Source organism: Hakea prostrata, chromosome 11, assembly GCF_041222555.1.
Source record: "Hakea prostrata isolate BN-2017 chromosome 11, UWA_Hpros_2, whole genome shotgun sequence".
Taxonomy (NCBI): domain Eukaryota; kingdom Viridiplantae; phylum Streptophyta; class Magnoliopsida; order Proteales; family Proteaceae; genus Hakea; species Hakea prostrata.
The window spans coordinates 1,939,652-1,959,527 of NC_142610.1; the positions used below are offsets into that span (position 1 = coordinate 1,939,652).

At 38.2% G+C, this 19,876-nt stretch overlaps 1 protein-coding gene across 1 annotated transcript; it reads left to right on the plus strand.

The window, feature by feature from the left end:
- The first annotated feature begins 2,729 nt into the window (after positions 1–2,729).
- LOC148999541 (uncharacterized) lies at positions 2,730–12,686 on the plus strand. Its single transcript, XM_089140399.1, has 6 exons — positions 2,730–4,325; positions 7,118–7,237; positions 10,745–10,861; positions 11,065–11,154; positions 11,701–11,808; positions 12,124–12,686. Exons 1-6 carry the CDS (start codon positions 3,033–3,035, stop codon positions 12,196–12,198), a joined length of 1,803 nt encoding a protein of 600 aa, XP_088996525.1. The 5' UTR covers positions 2,730–3,032; the 3' UTR covers positions 12,199–12,686.
- The last annotated feature ends 7,190 nt before the right edge of the window (positions 12,687–19,876 follow it).

The following is a 19,876-nucleotide window of genomic DNA, read 5'->3' on the forward strand; positions in this document are numbered from 1 at the left end:
ATGCTTGTAGAAGTTGGAGAAGAAATCAACGTCATTGTTTATGCCTCCATAAAATAAAATGTACATACATGAGTTGAGTCGTACTAAAACATATTCTCTTTAATGTAATTGAACATCTCTTCATTGTGCAAATGGTGTTGACCTAATCGCTATGGCATGCACTTCAAAGGTAGCTACTTGCAAAGAATGTTCGAAGGTGGTACTTACAAGCTTGTAAGTGAAAAAAAAACACACTTCATGAGAAAATCAAGAAATTAAGATTGTTTTAAAATTGTTAAAGCAACTAGGAACCAACTCGTTTCTTGATATAGAACACAAAGAGACACTACAAAGAGACATCTCCAACAGATATGTCTTGTGTATAAAATAAAAGTAAATACTACAAACACATGAATCATGCAACAAATGGGTCGATCACAGGGAGGGAGAATATGATTTCCTTCCTTCAATTGTCATGAGATGTGAATTGCTCTTCAATGAATAAAATTTTATTACGCTAGCTGATCTAACTATTCCAACCCTTGTCACTTAGAATTGAATATCTAGAGAATAAAGCTTGGGAAGAGTAAAAGAATGGGAATGATAATAAAAATAACAACGCTATTTATTCAATAGAAAAACGAATTACAATGCATAAAGAAAATGTCTATCTACTTGAAAAGAAAAAGAAAAAGAATCCAAACAAAAAATATGACAGAATATACAGAGAAAAGTTTGGGAAGAGTAAAAGAGAGAGGAAGGGAATGATATAAATAACAATATTACATGAAAATACAATGCATAAAGAAAATGTCTATCTACTTGAAAAGAAAAAGAAAAAGAATCCAAACAAAAAAATATTGAAAGGAAAAGAAAGACTTACTTAAACAATAAAATTATATATAAAGGTAGCTGACTCTCTTAAAGAACCAACTCACAAAATTCTACTAAAGAAGAAAAGCTTAAATAATTTTCAGTGTATATAGAAGGGAGTGAGGCTAGGTTTTTTATAGGATGAACATCGAGGTAAAATGCTTCACATTTTTAATGTGGGACTAAACATAAAAGAGAATATTCCTAAGTTAAATAGGAAGAAGATATACATGAGAAAGGGAAAAGACAAAAGAAAAACTATAATAAACTGAAAATACTATTTTGTCCTTCTGAAAATTGCTTCATATTTTCTATTCCAGACTTACGAATTGGGACCTACAAGAAGAGATTCATTAAGGACTTTAAACATCCTCTAAAATATTCATTTTCATACATTTTTACAGATTTACCCCAAAAATGCAAAAAACACAATAAAATACTTCAAGATAACTTGCTTAAAATGTGTACAAATGTATAATTTATGTTCTAACATTTCGCACATAAATGCGCTCATCATGTCCCAAACCATGTATTTCTCATGAAAGCTTTTTCATTAGCTATTCAAACAAGCTTTTCTCCAAGACACCTATTGGCTATTGTTGGGTAATTGTATTACAAATTCTTATAACTACGAGAAATGAAATTGCATACAATTAAGATTTGAAGATCCTTAGGGGATTTGAAGAATTTGATGTTGTAATCAAAAGAACAACCAACGGACGAAGTTAAGTCACACCTTGAGTGCTGCCTTTAAAGTAATTGATGTACCCTACTACTAAGATTTTCTCTACAAGACCATTTCTAAGATAAAACAACCCTCAACTAGAAGATGAAACATTTTTTCTAGTCCTTTCAAGGAGCCAAAAGTTACAGTACAACACTAAGATAAACTCCTGAAAGAAAAGAAACCTTGCAAAGAAGTAAGTAAATGAGAATGTAAGTGTTTGTTGTGTTGTATAAATCACATAGTATTCAAAGATGTGGTTGGGCTTTTATAAGCCCAAGATCATATATTGTAATGAATTGAGCCATTAACCCACCTTCTTAACTAAGTGAAGAATGAATTCCTTACTAATGGAGAATTAGTAACCTTGAATCAATAAGTAATGGACCGAACCTAAATCGACTAAGTGGAGAATCAATTCTCGTATTTATCTCATGGCCATAAATTAGAGTTAATTCATTGTTACTTTAGCCCCAATTATGAAAATGGTCATGAATGGTCATGAATGTGCTAATAGAAATTTAAAGATTAATGATATCCTATACTTGAAATAGAAAATTCCATCAAATAAATAAGCCCACCTCATCACTCATAATCAAGGTCTTTAAGTCTCTTATATCAATTTCAATTGATATTCATAGCCACCTCACCATCCATGATCAAGGTCGTGAAGGATCTAATTATCATCCTTATAATTCATGGATCTCATATAAAAACAAATAAAATAAACTTTCAAATAAGCAGAAAAATGTCTTTTCTTTTCTTTTTTTCTTTCAAAATTGGTATTAACCAAATAACAATACTTCCCAGTTTTTTTTCTTTCTTTTTTTCCAGAAAATAATTCCAATTCTTGAACAAGTGACAGGAATCAATAATGGTATTAGATCAATCTTTTAAATTATTTTTACAAAATACATTTTTCTTCTATGTCAAGAAAAAGAAAATATATAATACATCTTTTCTAAAAATAAATGTATAATATGCCAAGAAAATTTCGCCACCATGCAAGGGCTAATCGAACGGGCGGAAGGTAACCGTTAAAATTTTAAAACCCGAAACTCACATTTCCTATGAAAAGCATTAAGAAGAGAGAGATGAAGAAGGGGGAAAGAAAGCGCTTCCTTCTAACGGCTAGTTTTTTTTCTTCAAATGAAAACAAAAAAAAAAATTCTTCGTCTTTGCCGTTGTTGTTTATCCGTTATAGTCTCCATCATTTCCATTCAGAGGTCAAAGATTCCGACGAGAAACAAAAAGCAGCAGATCCACCAATCCTCCTCCCCTGGTTGGGAGTTCGTGGCGTGTGTGATAGTCATCGCACGGTAGTTGGTTCTGGCAACTGATTTCCAGTCATAAGAAGGGAAAATAGATCGGGAAATTTGAGTGCTTTCTAGCGTAAGACCTTAATTTTTCAATAATTGATCGATCATTACTGGTTCCTGTCTGTTGATTAGGGCAAATGGGTGAAGCAACCGCCGAAGTATCTTCGATGTTGCAAGATCAGCAGCAGCCAGCCAGTAATGCCACCACCACCACCACGATGGCTGCTCCACAGCTTCATCGAAGACCAAGGGTGAGGGAGGTCAGCTCTAGGTTCATGTCTCCGGTCGTTTCTACTTCAACTTCTGGTGATCTTCATTTCCCGGCTTCCAAAGGTTTCAACCCTAAGCACGTAATGTCTTCCTCTGAATTTCAACCTAAGCAGAATCAGCTGCGGTCTCAATCTGTGCAAAGGCGGCAAGGTGAACTAGAACCGTTGGGCTGTGCAGACGAGAACAGATTGGATACAGCGCGTAGCATGGAAATTCTTCCCGGATCTCAGAATAAAGCAGTCACACTGCAGCGGAGGCAGAGACCGTTGAAGTTCTGTAAGGAGAATGGAAGCGATGCAGAGCATCACACGCTAAATCCCGACACAAGCCATTCGAAAACCTTCAACAGCAGCAGATTCGTGGGGAGAAATGGTAATCTAGTTCGTTCGAGGCCAGATACACCGATGGTGCGCCATACGGACAGAACAACGCCTATAACAATTTCGTCGAATCACAATTTCCAGCGGTCCATCAACAACATTGGCGTCAGCTCTGTGGCAACCACAGCTGCCGCAAAGCTTGTTCAATCGAGTATTGGGAATAAACCCACCCCCGGAGTCTCTTCCGAGGTTGTAGCTTCTGTTGCTGTGAGATCTTCTACCTGGCAAGAAGATGATCAGCGTTCTGAAGCCCTTTCAGAAGAACCAACATCTAGCGATGGCTCTGGACCCGAAACATGCAGCATCTCTCATCGAGGCGGCACATGTATTAGTCCTACAAATGCATTGCAGAAATGCAAGACACGGTCAGTTCCAGATTTCCGTTCTTCCATGCCGGAGGCGGATTTGTTGCCTACTATGTCCACCAGACATGTTAATGAACCTGGCGACTCTTCTAAGACTTCTGCTTCCCTTTTCCACCGTTCTTTGGTTTCACCTCTACCTAGTTGTGTAAATTCCCTAGTTAGTCCGGCCAGGTCTATCTACAGGTCAGCATCCGTTGTGTTGAAGCCTAATCCAATTACCACTAAAACAAGTATTTTCCTTCCACCACATCCTTCAAACACGAAATTGGTACCAGAGACAAGAAAGGGGAAGAAAGTTTCCAGTAGTCAAGAAGATGTCCATGCTTTACGGCTGCTTCATAACCATTATATGCAATGGAGATATGTGAATGCAAAAGCTGAAGCAACAAGCCAATCTCAGAGGACTGCAGCTGAGGTTAGTCATCATCTTCTTCGTCCTTATTCTTTCCCCTTTGTGAAAATAAGTTTCGAAAAACATGATTGGTCGGTTGATGATGATGATGTGGCGTGGCTTGATTTGGTTATATAACAACCATTTATTAAGGATATGGATACGAAATGAGTTGATCCATTTGTTGAACCATTGGATATGGTACATTCGCATATGCGTTTAGCTGTTGGATATGATAAATGGGTTGATCTGTCTAGGATCCATTTTCACTGGTTCCAACCTAAACTTGAGGGCCCTTAAAGACCAGGGCACCACCTTTGGTATCCTTAGCTAAGAAGTGTCTCTTTGAGACTAATAGACACATTTAATGTCTCTTCAAGCCAAGGGGTATCTCTTGGGGAAGACATGTATCTTATACCAAGAGGTTAAGTAAACCAAGTGCTCATTTACTTTAGGAAGCCACTACGGCTGTTGTATCTTGGAGGCCAATTCACATTCATGTCAAAAGTGCTACTAGGGGTGTCTATGGTCTTAAGTAAATGCCCATTGGCACACCTCAGCCAACCATCTTGCTGTTTTTTTTTTACACTGTTTATTTACATCAAACCTCCTGGTGAACCATCTAGGATCGAGAGTCCATCATATCCGTGTTGTTATCTTCCCCATTTATTTTAGTGGTAAAGCTTTGAATGTGGGGTACCTTTATTATTTTTTTAATTCATACTATGCTTTGGTTTTCTCCAAGGTGACACTCAGTGAATGATTTTGTTCCATGAATATGGTTGAATACAGCCTGGAAGAAAGACAAACAGAAAAGGAATTGGGCAAAGCTAAAAGCTAGTATGAGGAAATTTTGGGTACAATAGTAAAAATAATTGGAAGCACTTTTCATTTATCAAGTAGTTATAAGGGAGTTGCAAATAGTCAGAAACAAGAACGAAAAAACTGCGGACACATATGCTACCTTGAATATAAACCCAAACAACAGTTACAGATAGTTTGGTAGAACACTTGCACAGATAATCTTAATCTGGGTGGAAAAGAGTTACAGATAGTCAGAAACTACAAACATTGACTTTGCTTAATTGTTTCCACCTAGTATCTGCCAGAGCTGGTTTGGACTACCCTAGCCTCGAGCCTAAAACTACTTACCATAGCTCAACCTGAATTCAATTGAGGGAAATGCTGTTTCATATTTCAGAAACAAGTTCATGAAACATGCCAGAATTATTAACTCCGTTTGTGTGTGGGGTTTCATTCCATAAGATGGGTTTAAAATGCACAACATGTTTACTGAGATGGCTTTCTGGATTCAACACCCCAAAGCTCACCATCTCCTGTCTTGTTTCTTATTTGGTCTTTGGCATTGAACCTTACAAATTCAATTTATTTTTAAATTCTCTTACTCTCATATCAGTGTCATCACAGAACAATAAAAGATGAATCAAAGAAGAATGATCAGAGAAGCAGGTACAGTAAGCCCCACAACCAGGATTATCACCAGGAGTCAGTATCTTATTTTGATGTAATGCCTTACCATTTTCTATGAAAATTTTATAGGCTTTTAGGGATAGCAGGACAAACTTATTTGAAGTGTTATACAACAATTTCAATGTGACCCTAAAGGGGGTGCATGTCAAGTTGCCAGCCAAAATCTCCCATTTTCCACCCTTTTTCCTTTTGGGTTGGGGGGGGGGGGGGGGGGGTGCACATCTCACATCTGCTGTTTTTCTATAATCCTATTCTCTATTATTTGCAATACTTTAGAACTTATCTTGATTGATGTTAAACCTAATTAAAACCTTTCTATTTGGTTGTTTTTTGAAAGAATATTTTTTTAAGATACTATTCCATGTTCAAGATCTAAACTAATATATACAGCACACTAAAGCAATTATATTTTTGATGACTGAGGACGGTAGATGCCTCACTGGACAGATACAGCCTTCTAGCAGGATTTTAGTTTTATTGACTGAGAAGATTAAGGAGGTAACTAGCTTAAAAGGTTCTCATTCTTGTCTGAGAAGACAAAGCTATTCTTTTCAGAATCTTGGCATAGCATACGAAGGATTAGATAGTTAAAAAGATCTGATCCTCATTAGTCATCCTATTTATTCCTCAAAGTAGCCCGAGGAGTAATCTTGTGTCTCTTATATATATAACATCATGGTTCCCAGAATATTATCTGCCCAAGCTGTTGAACTCTAGTAAAAGGAACATCTGAGTGCACGAGGCTTCCAGTACAGCAGGTCTAGGAAAGGCAAATGTGCACAGCCTTACCCACAGTAAGAAAGAGAGGTTGATTCCAAATTTTGAACCCACAAGGCTGTTGAACCTTAATGAGAGATAATTCCTAGCATGAGACCAACATATTGTAGGGATGAGCATGAGAATCAACGAATTCTTTCTAATGCAATCCCTTTATTTCCACCTAGACACCAAAAGCAATAGAGGACCAATAATAGAATAGCTCAGTGAGCTTTTGGGTTTACCAAATGACATAAATTGTGCTTCCCCCTTTTCCTTAAGAGAACCTCTTCCAACAGTCAATTCATTGCACAAAGGAGGCATTCAGGTTTTACAATTCTGTAAGAACTTGCTTTTCATCATTTACTACATTTATTATTTGTTGTTATGTCACTAAATCATCAGTAGCAGAAATATTTACTTTATTCCACTGAATGAACTTCACCTCCAAGTAAAAACATTCAATTATTAGTTATGTTAATATGCACAGTTTTGAATAATTACCTAACCCTGACATCACATTTCCTTTGTTGCTGACTCAAATATTTCTTCTTTTCTTCCTTTTTTAGAGGTCACTTTGTGCTCTTTGGTGCAATATATCTCAGCTGCATGATTCTGTGAAAAGGAAACGCATGGAACTTGGACAGCTGAAAAAGGAAAGAACAATATCTGCTATTCTTGAAGCTCAAGTAAGTTTTCTTGGTTGCTGTAGAACCTTTTATTTATTTAATTTTTTTGGTTGGTGTTGGAGGGTGTGTGGGGGTTGAAAATGCTGTGATATATTGTTTTCCTTAAAACATCTGAGTTCATGGCATTCTTAAAACATCCATACTCATGCTGTAAGGGGATCATAACCAAATGCCAGAACTATAGAAGGAAAGAAGAGCAAAGAGCATGGAAGACCGGGAGAGGGAGGAAGGGAGGATGTGCAATAGGTCAGAATCATCAGATTGATTATATCATCATCCAGGCAATATTGTTTGTGCTACAATTTCTTAACTAACCTAGCCAATTCTGACCATATGAGTAAACTAAACCTAACTACAATTGGAAACATGACAGTACAAAGTCCATGGCACTCATGGACCAACCCTCAAGCTTACATGTAAGTATGGAACAGTCACCAACAAATGCAGCTCAATATAATGCCTTTGTAACTTGTAAGCATATCTGGAGTTGATTGCTGGAGTTGACAAATGGAGTTGGCTTTTTGGCATTTCTCACAAAATGACCTTCAACTACTCAATATGCATTGGTTTGTTCATGGAAAACGGGAATTCTAGCAATATAGAATACGGCATCTTTCTTTTTAGGTGAATACATACACCTAGGGGCATCACTTGGTTGATCTAGTGGGCTCAGAAATGGGCAGTTGATCATACCGTCTTATACCATTGGTTTGTGAATCAATTTTGTTTAGTTCTTGGAATTATTCTTTGGGTGAACTCTCACCAGGAATGGGCCCTCCATGTCTACACCACCAATCAAACACCAAGTACCCAATGATCAGATCTGAATTTATGGGGTGTTCCTAGTGATTCTACGAGACGTGATCATCCGACAACTTCACGTTCAGATTAATGATCATAATGCAAAAAATACAAACTCAAATAAAACCTGAAAGTTTTGGGATGAAAATCAGATTAAATGATCATTAGATGGTGAGTATTGATTCAGCATTTAAAACCATTGACTTGATCCTACTTAAAACAATCTCACATATTGGAAACACTTTTCATAGTATTAAAATAATAATAAAATATAAGTAAGATGTGTAGCATCACAGGAGGAGAACCAACCTTACTACTAAGGGTGCTAACATTTTGACAAAGACTTCATTGTGGATTTCAAGTTCTAGAAAGAAGAATAGGCAGAATAGAGGAATAAACTAGTTTAGATCAAGTTGAGTTTGCCTTGGCCCTTTGGTCTTGTCTCCTTTTGTGCTTAGTTCCATTTTCCTTCTGCTTTGTTTTTATGCCTTGTTGGCTTTGGTAGGGCTCTAGCCTTTATAGCTCTATTTTATTCTCTTCAACTCCCCCCCCCCTCTCTTCTTTTTGGTGAGTATTGATTCAGCATTTAAAACCATTGACGTGATCCTACTTAAAACAATCTCACATATTGGAAACACTTTTCATAGTATTAAAATAATAATAAAATATAAGTAAGATGTGTAGCATCACAGGAGGAGAACCAACCTTACTACTAAGGGTGCTAACATTTTGACAAAGACTTCATTGTGGATTTCAAGTTCTAGAAAGAAGAATAGGCAGAATAGAGGAATAAACTAGTTTAGATCAAGTTGAGTTTGTCTTGGCCCTTTGGTCTTGTCTCCTTTTGTGCTTAGTTCCATTTTCCTTCTGCTTTGTTTTTATGCCTTGTTGGCTTTGGTAGGGCTCTAGCCTTTATAGCTCTATTTTATTCTCTTCAACTCCCCCCCACCCTCTCTCTTCTTTTTGGTTAAAGAGATCTTTGTTTGTCCAAAAAAAAGAAAAAAAAATGTCAACTGAACAGAGGGCTATCAGTGATAGGCTACAGCCACTTGAGGCTCGGTGTTCACTCCTGTTCATGATAGTAACCTGCCACCTAAGGATGAAGACAGGTATCAATGACAATCTGCAGGGCATCATCGCAATAGAGAAGACTAGTCAAGGACTCCTTTAATGTAACGTACTTTTGAGGATAAGCTCAAGTTCGATTTCAACGTTTTGACTCTTTCTCAAAGAATACAGTGGCAAGCATATCCTTAAATATTCTACGATTGGTTATCAGCATTAGACAACTACTTTGATTGCTTTGACCTATCTGAAACAAGGAGGTTGAAATTAACTCAAACCAAGCTCGTCATATCCACTCGTGAATGTTGGAGGAGGGATCTTAAAGACATAGGTAGAGCTCCATTTACTTGGACAAATATGAAAGATGATCTGGGTGACAAAAATCTACCACAACACTTCAGAGACTTTGCAAGACAAGTCCATGGCAAACATTATGGGGCAGTTTGACACTTGCATTAGAGAGAATGAAACATATAGGTTCTCAATTTAGGCTGGGGTTGTGTCCAACATTTGCAACTGCTTTGAGAAAGTACTTCATACAAAGTAGTTAGGGAGAAACAAGAAGATTCTCATCAAAGAGAAGGTATTTATGACCAACAACAGCACAGTGCAATACTAAAATTTCTCAGGAAATGGGACACTATGCCAAAGCTCCCAATTGTCAAAAAATCAATGCAGTTGCTAAGAAAGGAGGTTCCTGATGATGATGAACCTTACTTATTCCTGTAACATATGGAAGATGTGGTTTTGACGTGGATGACTATGATGAGGCTGATATGGAAGAACATAGTTCTCGTAGAGTTGTAGTATTCATGTGATTACTTGTATCTTGGCATCTGAAACCAGGGGAGGATTGGTAATGTAGCTGCATCTTCTACAGATGCATTCAAGTGATCACCACACATATGGTGATAGTTGATAGTGTCAACTGTACAATGTTATGCCCAAGGGTGTTGTTAAGGAGGTATATTTGAAGACTGGCAGCATCAGGAACCATTTAAGGTCTCACTGCTGAATGGTAAGATGACCTTGAATACAGTTGATTGGAGGGCAAGGATCCGTCCATTTAGCAGACTCATTTAGGTGGGATAAGGCTGAGTTGTTTGCTCGTGTTGTTTTGTCAATTTGATCCAAACACAGACTGTGTGTGTGTGTGTGTGTGATCCTCGTCCTTTCTAACAAGTTGAATATCTCTCTTGTGCTTTCTCTTTTGTTGGGAACTATATTGATAATAAATGAATAGGTTTTTTCGTCTTGACCATGTTAGGTATCCTCATTCCATTTATATACATTTTTTTTCCAATGAACAATTCCCATCTGTATACTTGGTAATTGGCAGTACATCCACTAAGACAGTGTTAGAGGCAGAACCTAATCCTGCCTCCACTTGTCTCCTTCATCCCCCAGCATGGTGGTTCCCCTCCCTTCCTAACAGTGAATTTCCCACATAGGCTGTGAAGTGAGACTCATTCTGTTCATATACCTGATAGTAACAACACTAGACAGACCCTAACAGTCCAAAAGTAATTTTGCCCCCAATCTGAATTCGTTTCTGTTTTAGTTGTTGCAGGCTTTATGATAAGGGATTAAGTTCTTCAGTTATTAACCCTAATAGGCATGTTTTGTTGGGGACTGTTTCAGATGCCATATTTAGAAGAATGGTCAGAAATCGAAGAAAATTATTCATCTTCACTATCAGGAGCTGTCAAAGCTTTGCAGGATGCCCTGCTTCGACTTCCAATCAGTGGAAACGTGAGGGTAAGTATTCTTTTCTATATGTTTGTCACAACTTATAAATAAGGTTTCAATGATTTGTTTGGACATGTTTTTTTTTATTTATCTCCATGTATGTATTTGTCTCCTTTTTCTGCACTGACTTAAGTAATTGTCTAACCATGTTTGCTGATGTACTTTTAATTAACAAAAAATTGTTGAGAATGAGCATCTCTATACGTGCGCAGGTTGACCTAAAAGAGTTAGAGGAAGCTTTAAATTCGGCATCAGATGTGATCGGAGTAACATCATTCAATATTGGAAGCTTCTTACCAGAGGTGCTACAGATCTCTTTTATTTAAATCCACATAAGATAGAAAAAGATAAAATAATATGATTATAAGTTTGAAGTTTTCACTGAAATATACTGAAAATTATTTGAGATTAAACTGTTTTTACATTTATGTAGCAAAAATTTATTGCTTATGCTAGAGCAATAATCATTTAAATCAGAAAAAATCTGCACTACCACAGCATCATTTCCTTTCAGACTTTCTATTATCCATTTTTGATAGATCCTCCTTTTTTTTTTATGTGTTCTTTGAGAAAGAAAACACAGCCCGAGAAAGTGGGTATTCTGAGAACCCTGTGCCATCATCGCATGCTTAATTTCCATTTAGATTTCTGATAAATCATAGATCCTCCATTTTTTTAATGCATGTGTTTTCTTTCTGATACAAAATACAAGCAGAGAGAGTGGCTTTTCTGAGAACATCTGCATCATCAGAATGCAACATTTCCATTTGCATTTATACATTCTGTTATCTGTTTTTGATAGATCCTCCTTTTTTTAATGTTTGTGTTCGTTCTGAAACAAAACACAGGCCGAGAGACTGGTTATTCTCATTTCAGAATTAGCTGAGGTGGCCAGCACAGGAAGAACTCTGGTTGAAGAATGTGGAGATTTGTTAACAGACACACATATGTTACAGGTTTTTCCTTGCTCCTAATTATAGCTTCTTTTTATAGCGTAAATTATACAATGTTCTACTTAGAAAAACTTAATTCAATAATCTACCTAGGAGAACTTCATGCATATCTTCTCTTTAGAAAAATCAAGATCCCAGTCTTGACTAATTCAATGCTGATAAAGGACTTGTAGATGTAAATAATCCAAATGGTTCTGCATAATTGGATGCTCTTAATTTAGCATATCATATATGGACTTAAAGATCTTACAGGAGCAAAAACACCATTATTTTGTAACATAATACTAACTTGGTTTCTGCAAACTGCTGTTCTTATAGGTGGAAGAGTCCAGTTTAAGGGGTCAACTAATCCAAGTGAGCAGGAGCACTGCTGGTCAATCAAGGGAAGAATAAGATGGAAGTCTTTCCAGGATTTCCTTTTGCTACAAGAAAAGCTGCTTATTTTTTGCAGTAGAGAATATCAAATGCTCGGGTTCTCAAATCTTCTTTGGCTAAGGTTTGAAGTAGAGCATTTAGTATTTTCTGCCATGAATTTGGAAGGATGCGTTGATGCTCATCCAAGTATAAAAAGTTCATGGTGTTGAATAATCTTTTGCCTCTTATTGCCACTATCGGCTAAAACAACCTCTCCCCAATCGCTTCCCCTACCCGATCCAAATGAAATAAGGTGTTACTAAATGGCATCCCTTAAAGATGTCAAAGAATCTGTAATCTTAATTATTCTTTTATTCTTTAATACATTACATGCATTTTCTAACAGAGGTAAATGTCATCTCACAACAATATTGGGGCGGAATCAGGATTTAACAAGTACCTATAATTTACACAAAACACAATGAATTTTCTACCTATTATCTTTATGTTAAATTTTTTCTAGGGTCTAAATATTGATACCTCACATATGAACAAATAGTTAGCGGAGAAATTTTAAAATTTCATAAAGGCAATGTGTTATGATCGTGGTCAAGGGTAGGGCCTAATAAGAGGGTTGCATTGTAACAGAATATGTGGGTGGAATGTCATGAAGAGTATGGTCATGTTGGAGCTTATTAAGGGGGAGAATGGTCATCAAAATAGGGAAGCAAACTTAGAATTATAAATAATGATCGGGTGCAAGTGCTAATATTTCACACATGGAAGAGGACCACAAAGAAAATTCCAAAAAATTGGGGGGAAAACGTAGCTCCGCCATGGATATCTAGGAAAAGAATGCAGGATTGAATATTGGGCAATAAAGAAGAATAATTTAGATAAGTTGAGAGTAGTGGAGCAAAAGATGTTGAGAATGATGTGTGGCACAATAAGGGAGATAGCTAGTAAAGAGTGATTCTATTAGATCTGATTTTGGAGTAATGCCAATCTAATACAGCCCCACATCTAGTGTTATATGGCTTTTAGCAAAGCGTCTCTCAGGATACAAAGAATCTCAACTTTGGTTGTTCTTCAGAGTACAAAATCTAAATAGAGTGAGGATTTTGAATTTTCTACGAACTGGTATATACACTGGAGGGAGGGACTCTTATCAATTGCAAAATCTAAATATAGAATGATATTTGAATTCTCTATGAATTGTTTTATACATTGGAGGGAGGGACTCTTATCAATTGAGGTGTCTACACTGAACAGTCATGACTTTGTTTGTTCAGGTACCTTTTTTTTTAGGTTTTAATCTTAACCATTGGATCATTCGGCCACATAATCTGAAGGTCCAAATTGATATGAAAAATGAATTAGATCAATCCTTACAATAGTTAGATTATTGAGGCAGATCTAACCATAAGATCTTCTTGGATTCCAATGGACCCATACCTCTATAACCCTTGATTGTCCGTTGATAAAACAAAAGGTCAAGGCTCGATAGGCTCAAATGGTACATCGTCCTTGTTTGTACACTAAATAACAACTAAATAAGTAATAAATGATATGAGAAAAATTGCACCGAACCCATCTGGACCGGGTTCACATCTTTCGTCCTAGTTAGACCATAATCGGGGCCCATTCTAACCTAACCTAAACAATCAGGAAGGCGCTACTTTATAAGTTACCGGCCATGAACACCCTCCCAAATCTTGCGGTAGATGCAGCTTCCTAATAGGGAGCAACTATCGTCAGGACGGTGAGGGAATCGTGAGAAGTTCGGTAACTGCTATCACCCTCGAATATTCAGGGAAAAACCCTACAATCGGACAGTAACCTGCAAAGATCACGAATTCATCCGACGATCGAGAATCAAGGTAAATCCTATATAAACAAGTGATTGGTTCACGCAAGAGGTATCTGAATCGTTTCCCTACTATTATCATTCAAGTTTATGCGCTGCAATTAGCCAAAGCCTTTTGTGATTAGTTCAGCAACTGACTTAAGCTTCGGAGAGCCTTTTGTGATTAGTTCAGCAACTGACTTAAGCTTCGGAGGTGGCCTCCCGGCCTCCCAACCCCAGCGGTTGGGCCACGTCTAACTTTGTTTTGCAGGCCATCGCCAAGAGATCCGAAGGCTTAACAATTTTTGCGCCATCCAGTAAATAAATAAGTACACTTTTCCTAAAAGAAATAAAGAAAAGATTCCGGTGCTTAAATAAAGCCAAGAAAATATTAAAGATTCATACACTTAATTAAATCAAATAAAATATTAAATGTTATTTTTATCATATTATAAAAATATACAACATGTATGAAAAACAATAACAACTTGAAAGGAAGAAAAATACAAACCAACAAGTTGCAGATACGAAGAAATTAAACCAAGAAAAAGAATGATTTCAGAATAGAAAGTCTCAAATCTCGAATTGTAGTTTTAGTTCATGTCACACCCCACCCGCTGGTCTCGGTTACCCGCCCGATAACCCGTGGGAGTGATCCTTCATAGGATCCACGATTTTTGTCCATCAATAATAATAAATGCAAGTAAAGACAATCACGAGCAAGAATAATCAAGGAGTTCAAATACTCCAATAAAATAATCAAGGGAAGAATAAATGATAAAAAAGAATACGAGTTCAACGAAAGCAATTCAAATATTTAAATGAGTTTATTTCCGATTTCTTTCTCTAAAGCTAAAAACTTAGACTCAAGTTTATCAAGGTGATGGGTTCTCCAATTCTTCTCCAGGCGATGGCCAAACTACTTGACAACTTGTCTCCTACGCCCATCAATGGGTGATATAAGCGCACTCCATGCACTCACAGGAGCTCCCGCATAGGCTATCTCCATTTCCCATTGCCGGTGCCACATCTTCTTCATACAAGAAGGCTCCATCATGGGAAACCAATCCATCTTCCAGCGTATATCCTCCATCTGTACAGGCTAATATAACATAGACAAATAAAGGAATGACTTCTGCTGAACTTAGTAAGAACAGCAATAATTCTCATCCATATGTCAAACCATCAGAAATGCATATATGATAGTATGAGTGCAAAGTATGAATACCGCTAAGTTCTAACTATGCAAGTCTCTAACAGTTGACATGCTTTAAGATATACACCAGCCCTCCTCTGGGTAGGTCTAGTCACTCTGATCTGGCAAAGACTGGTTACCTCTGTAGGGATCTTGGGTAAAATGGAAAGTCCACACCTGGCTCTCAAACCATGGTTGGGGGTTAAGTCAACACTCTCTCACCACGACCATTGGCATGAGTACTGGCGCATGTCAGGGTTTCTAATCCAATGCAAGTCATAATGGTAACATACTACATGAAGTCTAGATACATCCCCTATGGCACCAACCAACTCGGTTCAGTATCCTTCGCAACCTAGGAATGAGAATCCTCACGGACTGGTTACCGCTATTGAACTCCATTTTATAACCCTATGGTCATCCACATATTGTTGGGGCGGAATGCTCTCATGACTCCTCACGACACCCGGTCCGCTCCTTGGACGTCCATGAGCCCAACCCTAACATATGCAACCCTACCATTGTATGACCAACAGTGGACCACTGAGTCTCCACACGGATTGGTTACCGCTATAGGATGAAATAGAGTCACATCATTGTCGTTACGGGTCATCCGGCTTCAATTCCCCTACCGAAAGGGTAGTAGTATGTGGGGTACCTAGCCATGCAACTCTAGACTCTACCTAGGTATGTCATCAAGTAGTTATGATAGTGCTGGAGACATCAGCAGGCATGTGTCCCATATCACAGCCCTTTGATATCTCAAGCCAAGATATCCCAATGGAATACTCTTTCCATCAGAACCACGATACATCAATTATCATCATACAACATTCATAATTGACAAAGTATATGTAAAGACAATACAAACATCAAGTATATAATAAGATCAACATGCTATACAAGGTTAAAACAGTATATAAAGTGAAAGAATAGTATTGAAAGATATTTTATAAAGATGAGGTTGTATGTCCTTACCTGTAAATAAGTAGAATTCCTCTGGATTGCAAACTAGAAATAATTATAAGACTTTTATTGGAAACAAAGGACACCTATAAACAGGGTTACATTAATATGTAAGTCAAATGAATCAAATCGGACAAAATCCAAAAGTTACATGCTCACTAGAAACCAGCCGGTCGCTTGGGCCGGTCGCTTAGGCTAAGCGATCGCCACTAGTGATTGTCCCAAAAATAGTGAGTTTCAATCCGAAACGGCTTCTGATCATCCGTATTCAATCCGATTTTTGAATGATCATAGTCCAAATTTCAAATCTAACACTCCTACAACCAAGGGAAATACGAAACCTAACAATTGGCATAAATTTGGTTATCCAGAATCCTCCCCTTGATTAGATCAATCCTTTTCACAAAAGCAGGGTTTCGTTTTCGGACCTGATCTCATCAAGATCATTAAAAAGGTAGGTACTGTAATAGAATGATCATGAACAACCAACGAGGAAAACTAATCTACTTTAATCATAGGTAAAGGTAGAGTATGAGTGAACATGGAATCACTTACCTCAACTAGATTAGCTAGAAAAGACAGTAGAAGCTTTGGAACACTAACAACACTTCAGATCACCTTCTAGCACGTCTCCACAACTGCCTCACCACCAAAAACAGCAATCCCGAATATAATATTCGTAAAGTAGATGAAGGTTGCTATTTATGAAAGTCTGAGGGCAAAATAGGGCAAAACCCCGCAACTAGGACCAAGCGGTCGCTTGGGGCGGTTGCTTGGTCCAATCAACCGCCACTAGCAACCGCCCCCTAGTATATTGCTATATAAGGGTGCTTTGCTCAAGGGGTTGATGTCCAAGTACAACCTAACCCTAATGTACACATGGGGGTGGTCTTACCTTCAATCCGGACATCTCCAGACATCACTTGCCTTCCAGAAATCCAACTACCAAGCAAGGCAGGGATTTTTGTTCGCGGCAGAGTGGACATCGTCCGCCCACTGCAGCGAACGTGACACGTGTCCGAATGTAATCTAACGGTTAAAAATTCAGTGTGGGGACTTAATCGTAAATTCAAAGTTTATTTTACATGTGAGGTTTTAAACTTTTTAAATTTACAATCAAACCCCTCAAAATCGATGAAACCCCATTCTCGATCAGAAACCCTATTTTCGTTGAATCAAGAAAACGCTGTGATATATCCTCCTTCTCCGGCTACGGCGACGGCGACGGCAAAGTGGTGTGGAACAGAGAAACTGCAGGTGTCAAGGACATTGGATTCAAAATGACATCTGTGCAACAAGTAGTTGGCAAAGACTTGAGGCTTTGGAATGAACCCTAGAGATGGTTCTACCTGAAGCATCACACGTTCTTGTTCATGCATCGAAGGGTTGCAGTTCACTACCTCTTGCTCCAACTGCTCAACCTGTAAAGCAAAAAATATATCCTCTCGTCTTTCAAGCAATAAAAGGTTTCACAGTTTCATGGGGCAATGAAGATAGTAATCTAATTAAAGCTTATCCGAAGACATCCCTTTCATTATAAAGCAAATCAAATCAAAGTTGTAGCAACAGGAAAAAGAATAAAAAGAGAAAGAAGCAAACCATTCAGTTTTAGCAATTGAAAAATAGGTTTATCCAGTATAATATGGGTCCATATGTTTCAAGTTCTGTTCGGAATACCGGATACGGATAACACCAAAACGATAAAACTCTTTGGTTTATCACAGCAATGGTTTGCTTCAACGAAATAGGGTTACCTAAATCTGATCGAGAGTGGGCTTTTACCTTAGAGTAGGTGCTGTGTTGTTTGGTTTAGGAGCAGCAACTACCCTCGATGCCGTCTCCGTCGCCGGAGAAGGAGGAAATAACACAGCGTTTTCTTGATTCAACGAAAATAGGGTTTCTGATCGAGAATGGGGTTTCATCGATTTTGAGGGTTGATTGTAAATTTAAAAAGTTTAAAACCTCACATGTAAAATAAACTTTGAATTTAAGATTACGTCCCCGCATTGAGTTTTTAACCGTTAGATTACATTCGGACATGTGTCGCGTTCGCGGCAGTGGGGGGACGATGTCCGCTCTGCCGCGAACAAAAATCCGCAAGGCAGACTCTTCAACAAGAGAATCCAGATCCATGGGTTCAGGGTATGGATCATGGACTTCTATCCGGACACTCCACAAATTTACCCAGCTAGACCTTCGGGTTCTCGGACCTGCAATACGGATCTCGGGTTAGAAATATGGGGGTTGTTACAGTTCAAATCCAACTTTTATTCCGTAAATTAGTACGAAATACATAGAATGGAATTTTGCGACTTTAAAATTTGCTGCATGGCGTATACTTTTTTTTTTTTTTTAAAAGGAATCCTTCATTTTGATTTTAAGGGTGAAAAACTTATGAACAAAGGAATTCTCCTTTACCCACTCCTATATGAAAATTTTAACTTTGAAAATGGAGTTTAAATTATTAAAGACATCTTATCATTTTAACGAATTTAGCATTTTGGTCAGGTTGAAAGGTTTGAATTTCAATTTGCATGTGAAAAAATTAGCACCGTCTCATTGTTTTCTAGGGTCAATAATCGACTACAACACTAGAGAGCAATTAGCTATCCTACGCCGAGAAAAAAGTTCTTATCCAATCTACTTTAGCTGCCATGCCCTCACACTTTATGTCATGCTCCTTGCCACGATCACAATTACACTCGACAAGCTCTCTCGGGATTTTTTCTGGTCAAATGGTACACAAGGGCATGTCCACACCATCTCCTGAGATCTCATTTGTCGCTCGACTAGAGAAGGTGGCCTTAACCTCAAAAAAAGTGTTGATTTTAACCTCGCTCTTCTGACTCGGAAGGCATGGGAACTCCTCAACCCCTCTGCATCGCTATGGGGTAGATTGATGAAACACAAGTATTTTAAGAATGACACCTTTCTCGACACCCCCTCCCCCTCTTCTACCTCTTGGGGATGGGAATTGCTGCTTAAAGCTAGGGAACTTTTACGCCAAGGTCTTTTCCTTCAGCTAGGAGACGGTTCACTAGCAAGTCCTTGGAATCTTAATTGGGTACCGAATCAACCCCCTGATCTGGGTTGCTTTCCAGTAGCCTCTCTCCCCATAAAGGTCTCAACCTTCATCAACTTCGTGTTCGCTTCTTGGCATTGGGATAAGGTTTTTGATTAGTGGTCCACTGACATCGCAATCAAAATACTCGGCATCCCAATACCCCTTTTCCCATAGGTTGACTGCTTCATATGCAAGCCCACTTCCTCAGGTAAGTTCACTGTCAATTCGGTTTACTGTCTGTCTACCTCATCACCCTCTCCCCCTGCCCCCCCTACCTAGACTTAATTGGGTTCGACTTTGGCATCTCCCCCTACCTCCTAGAATTCCTTTTTTTCCTCTGGAAAACTGTTTTGGGAAAGTTACCTACAGCAGATCTGCTCCCTTAGCGAGGATGTCAAGTACAACTCCATTGTAAACTATGTGGACATCATCCCTTTTCAACACATCACCTCTTTTTCCTGTGCCCTTGACTACTCACCTTTGGCATTCTCTTAGTCTTCACCAATGGGATCCCACACGCCCATTCGACCTCCAAGTTCATGACCTTGTCACCCAATCTACTTACCCCTCCCCTAACAGTCAACAACACTTTCACACTCTTATCGCCCTTTGGGCACTTTGGGGATACTATACTGCCACAACCCAC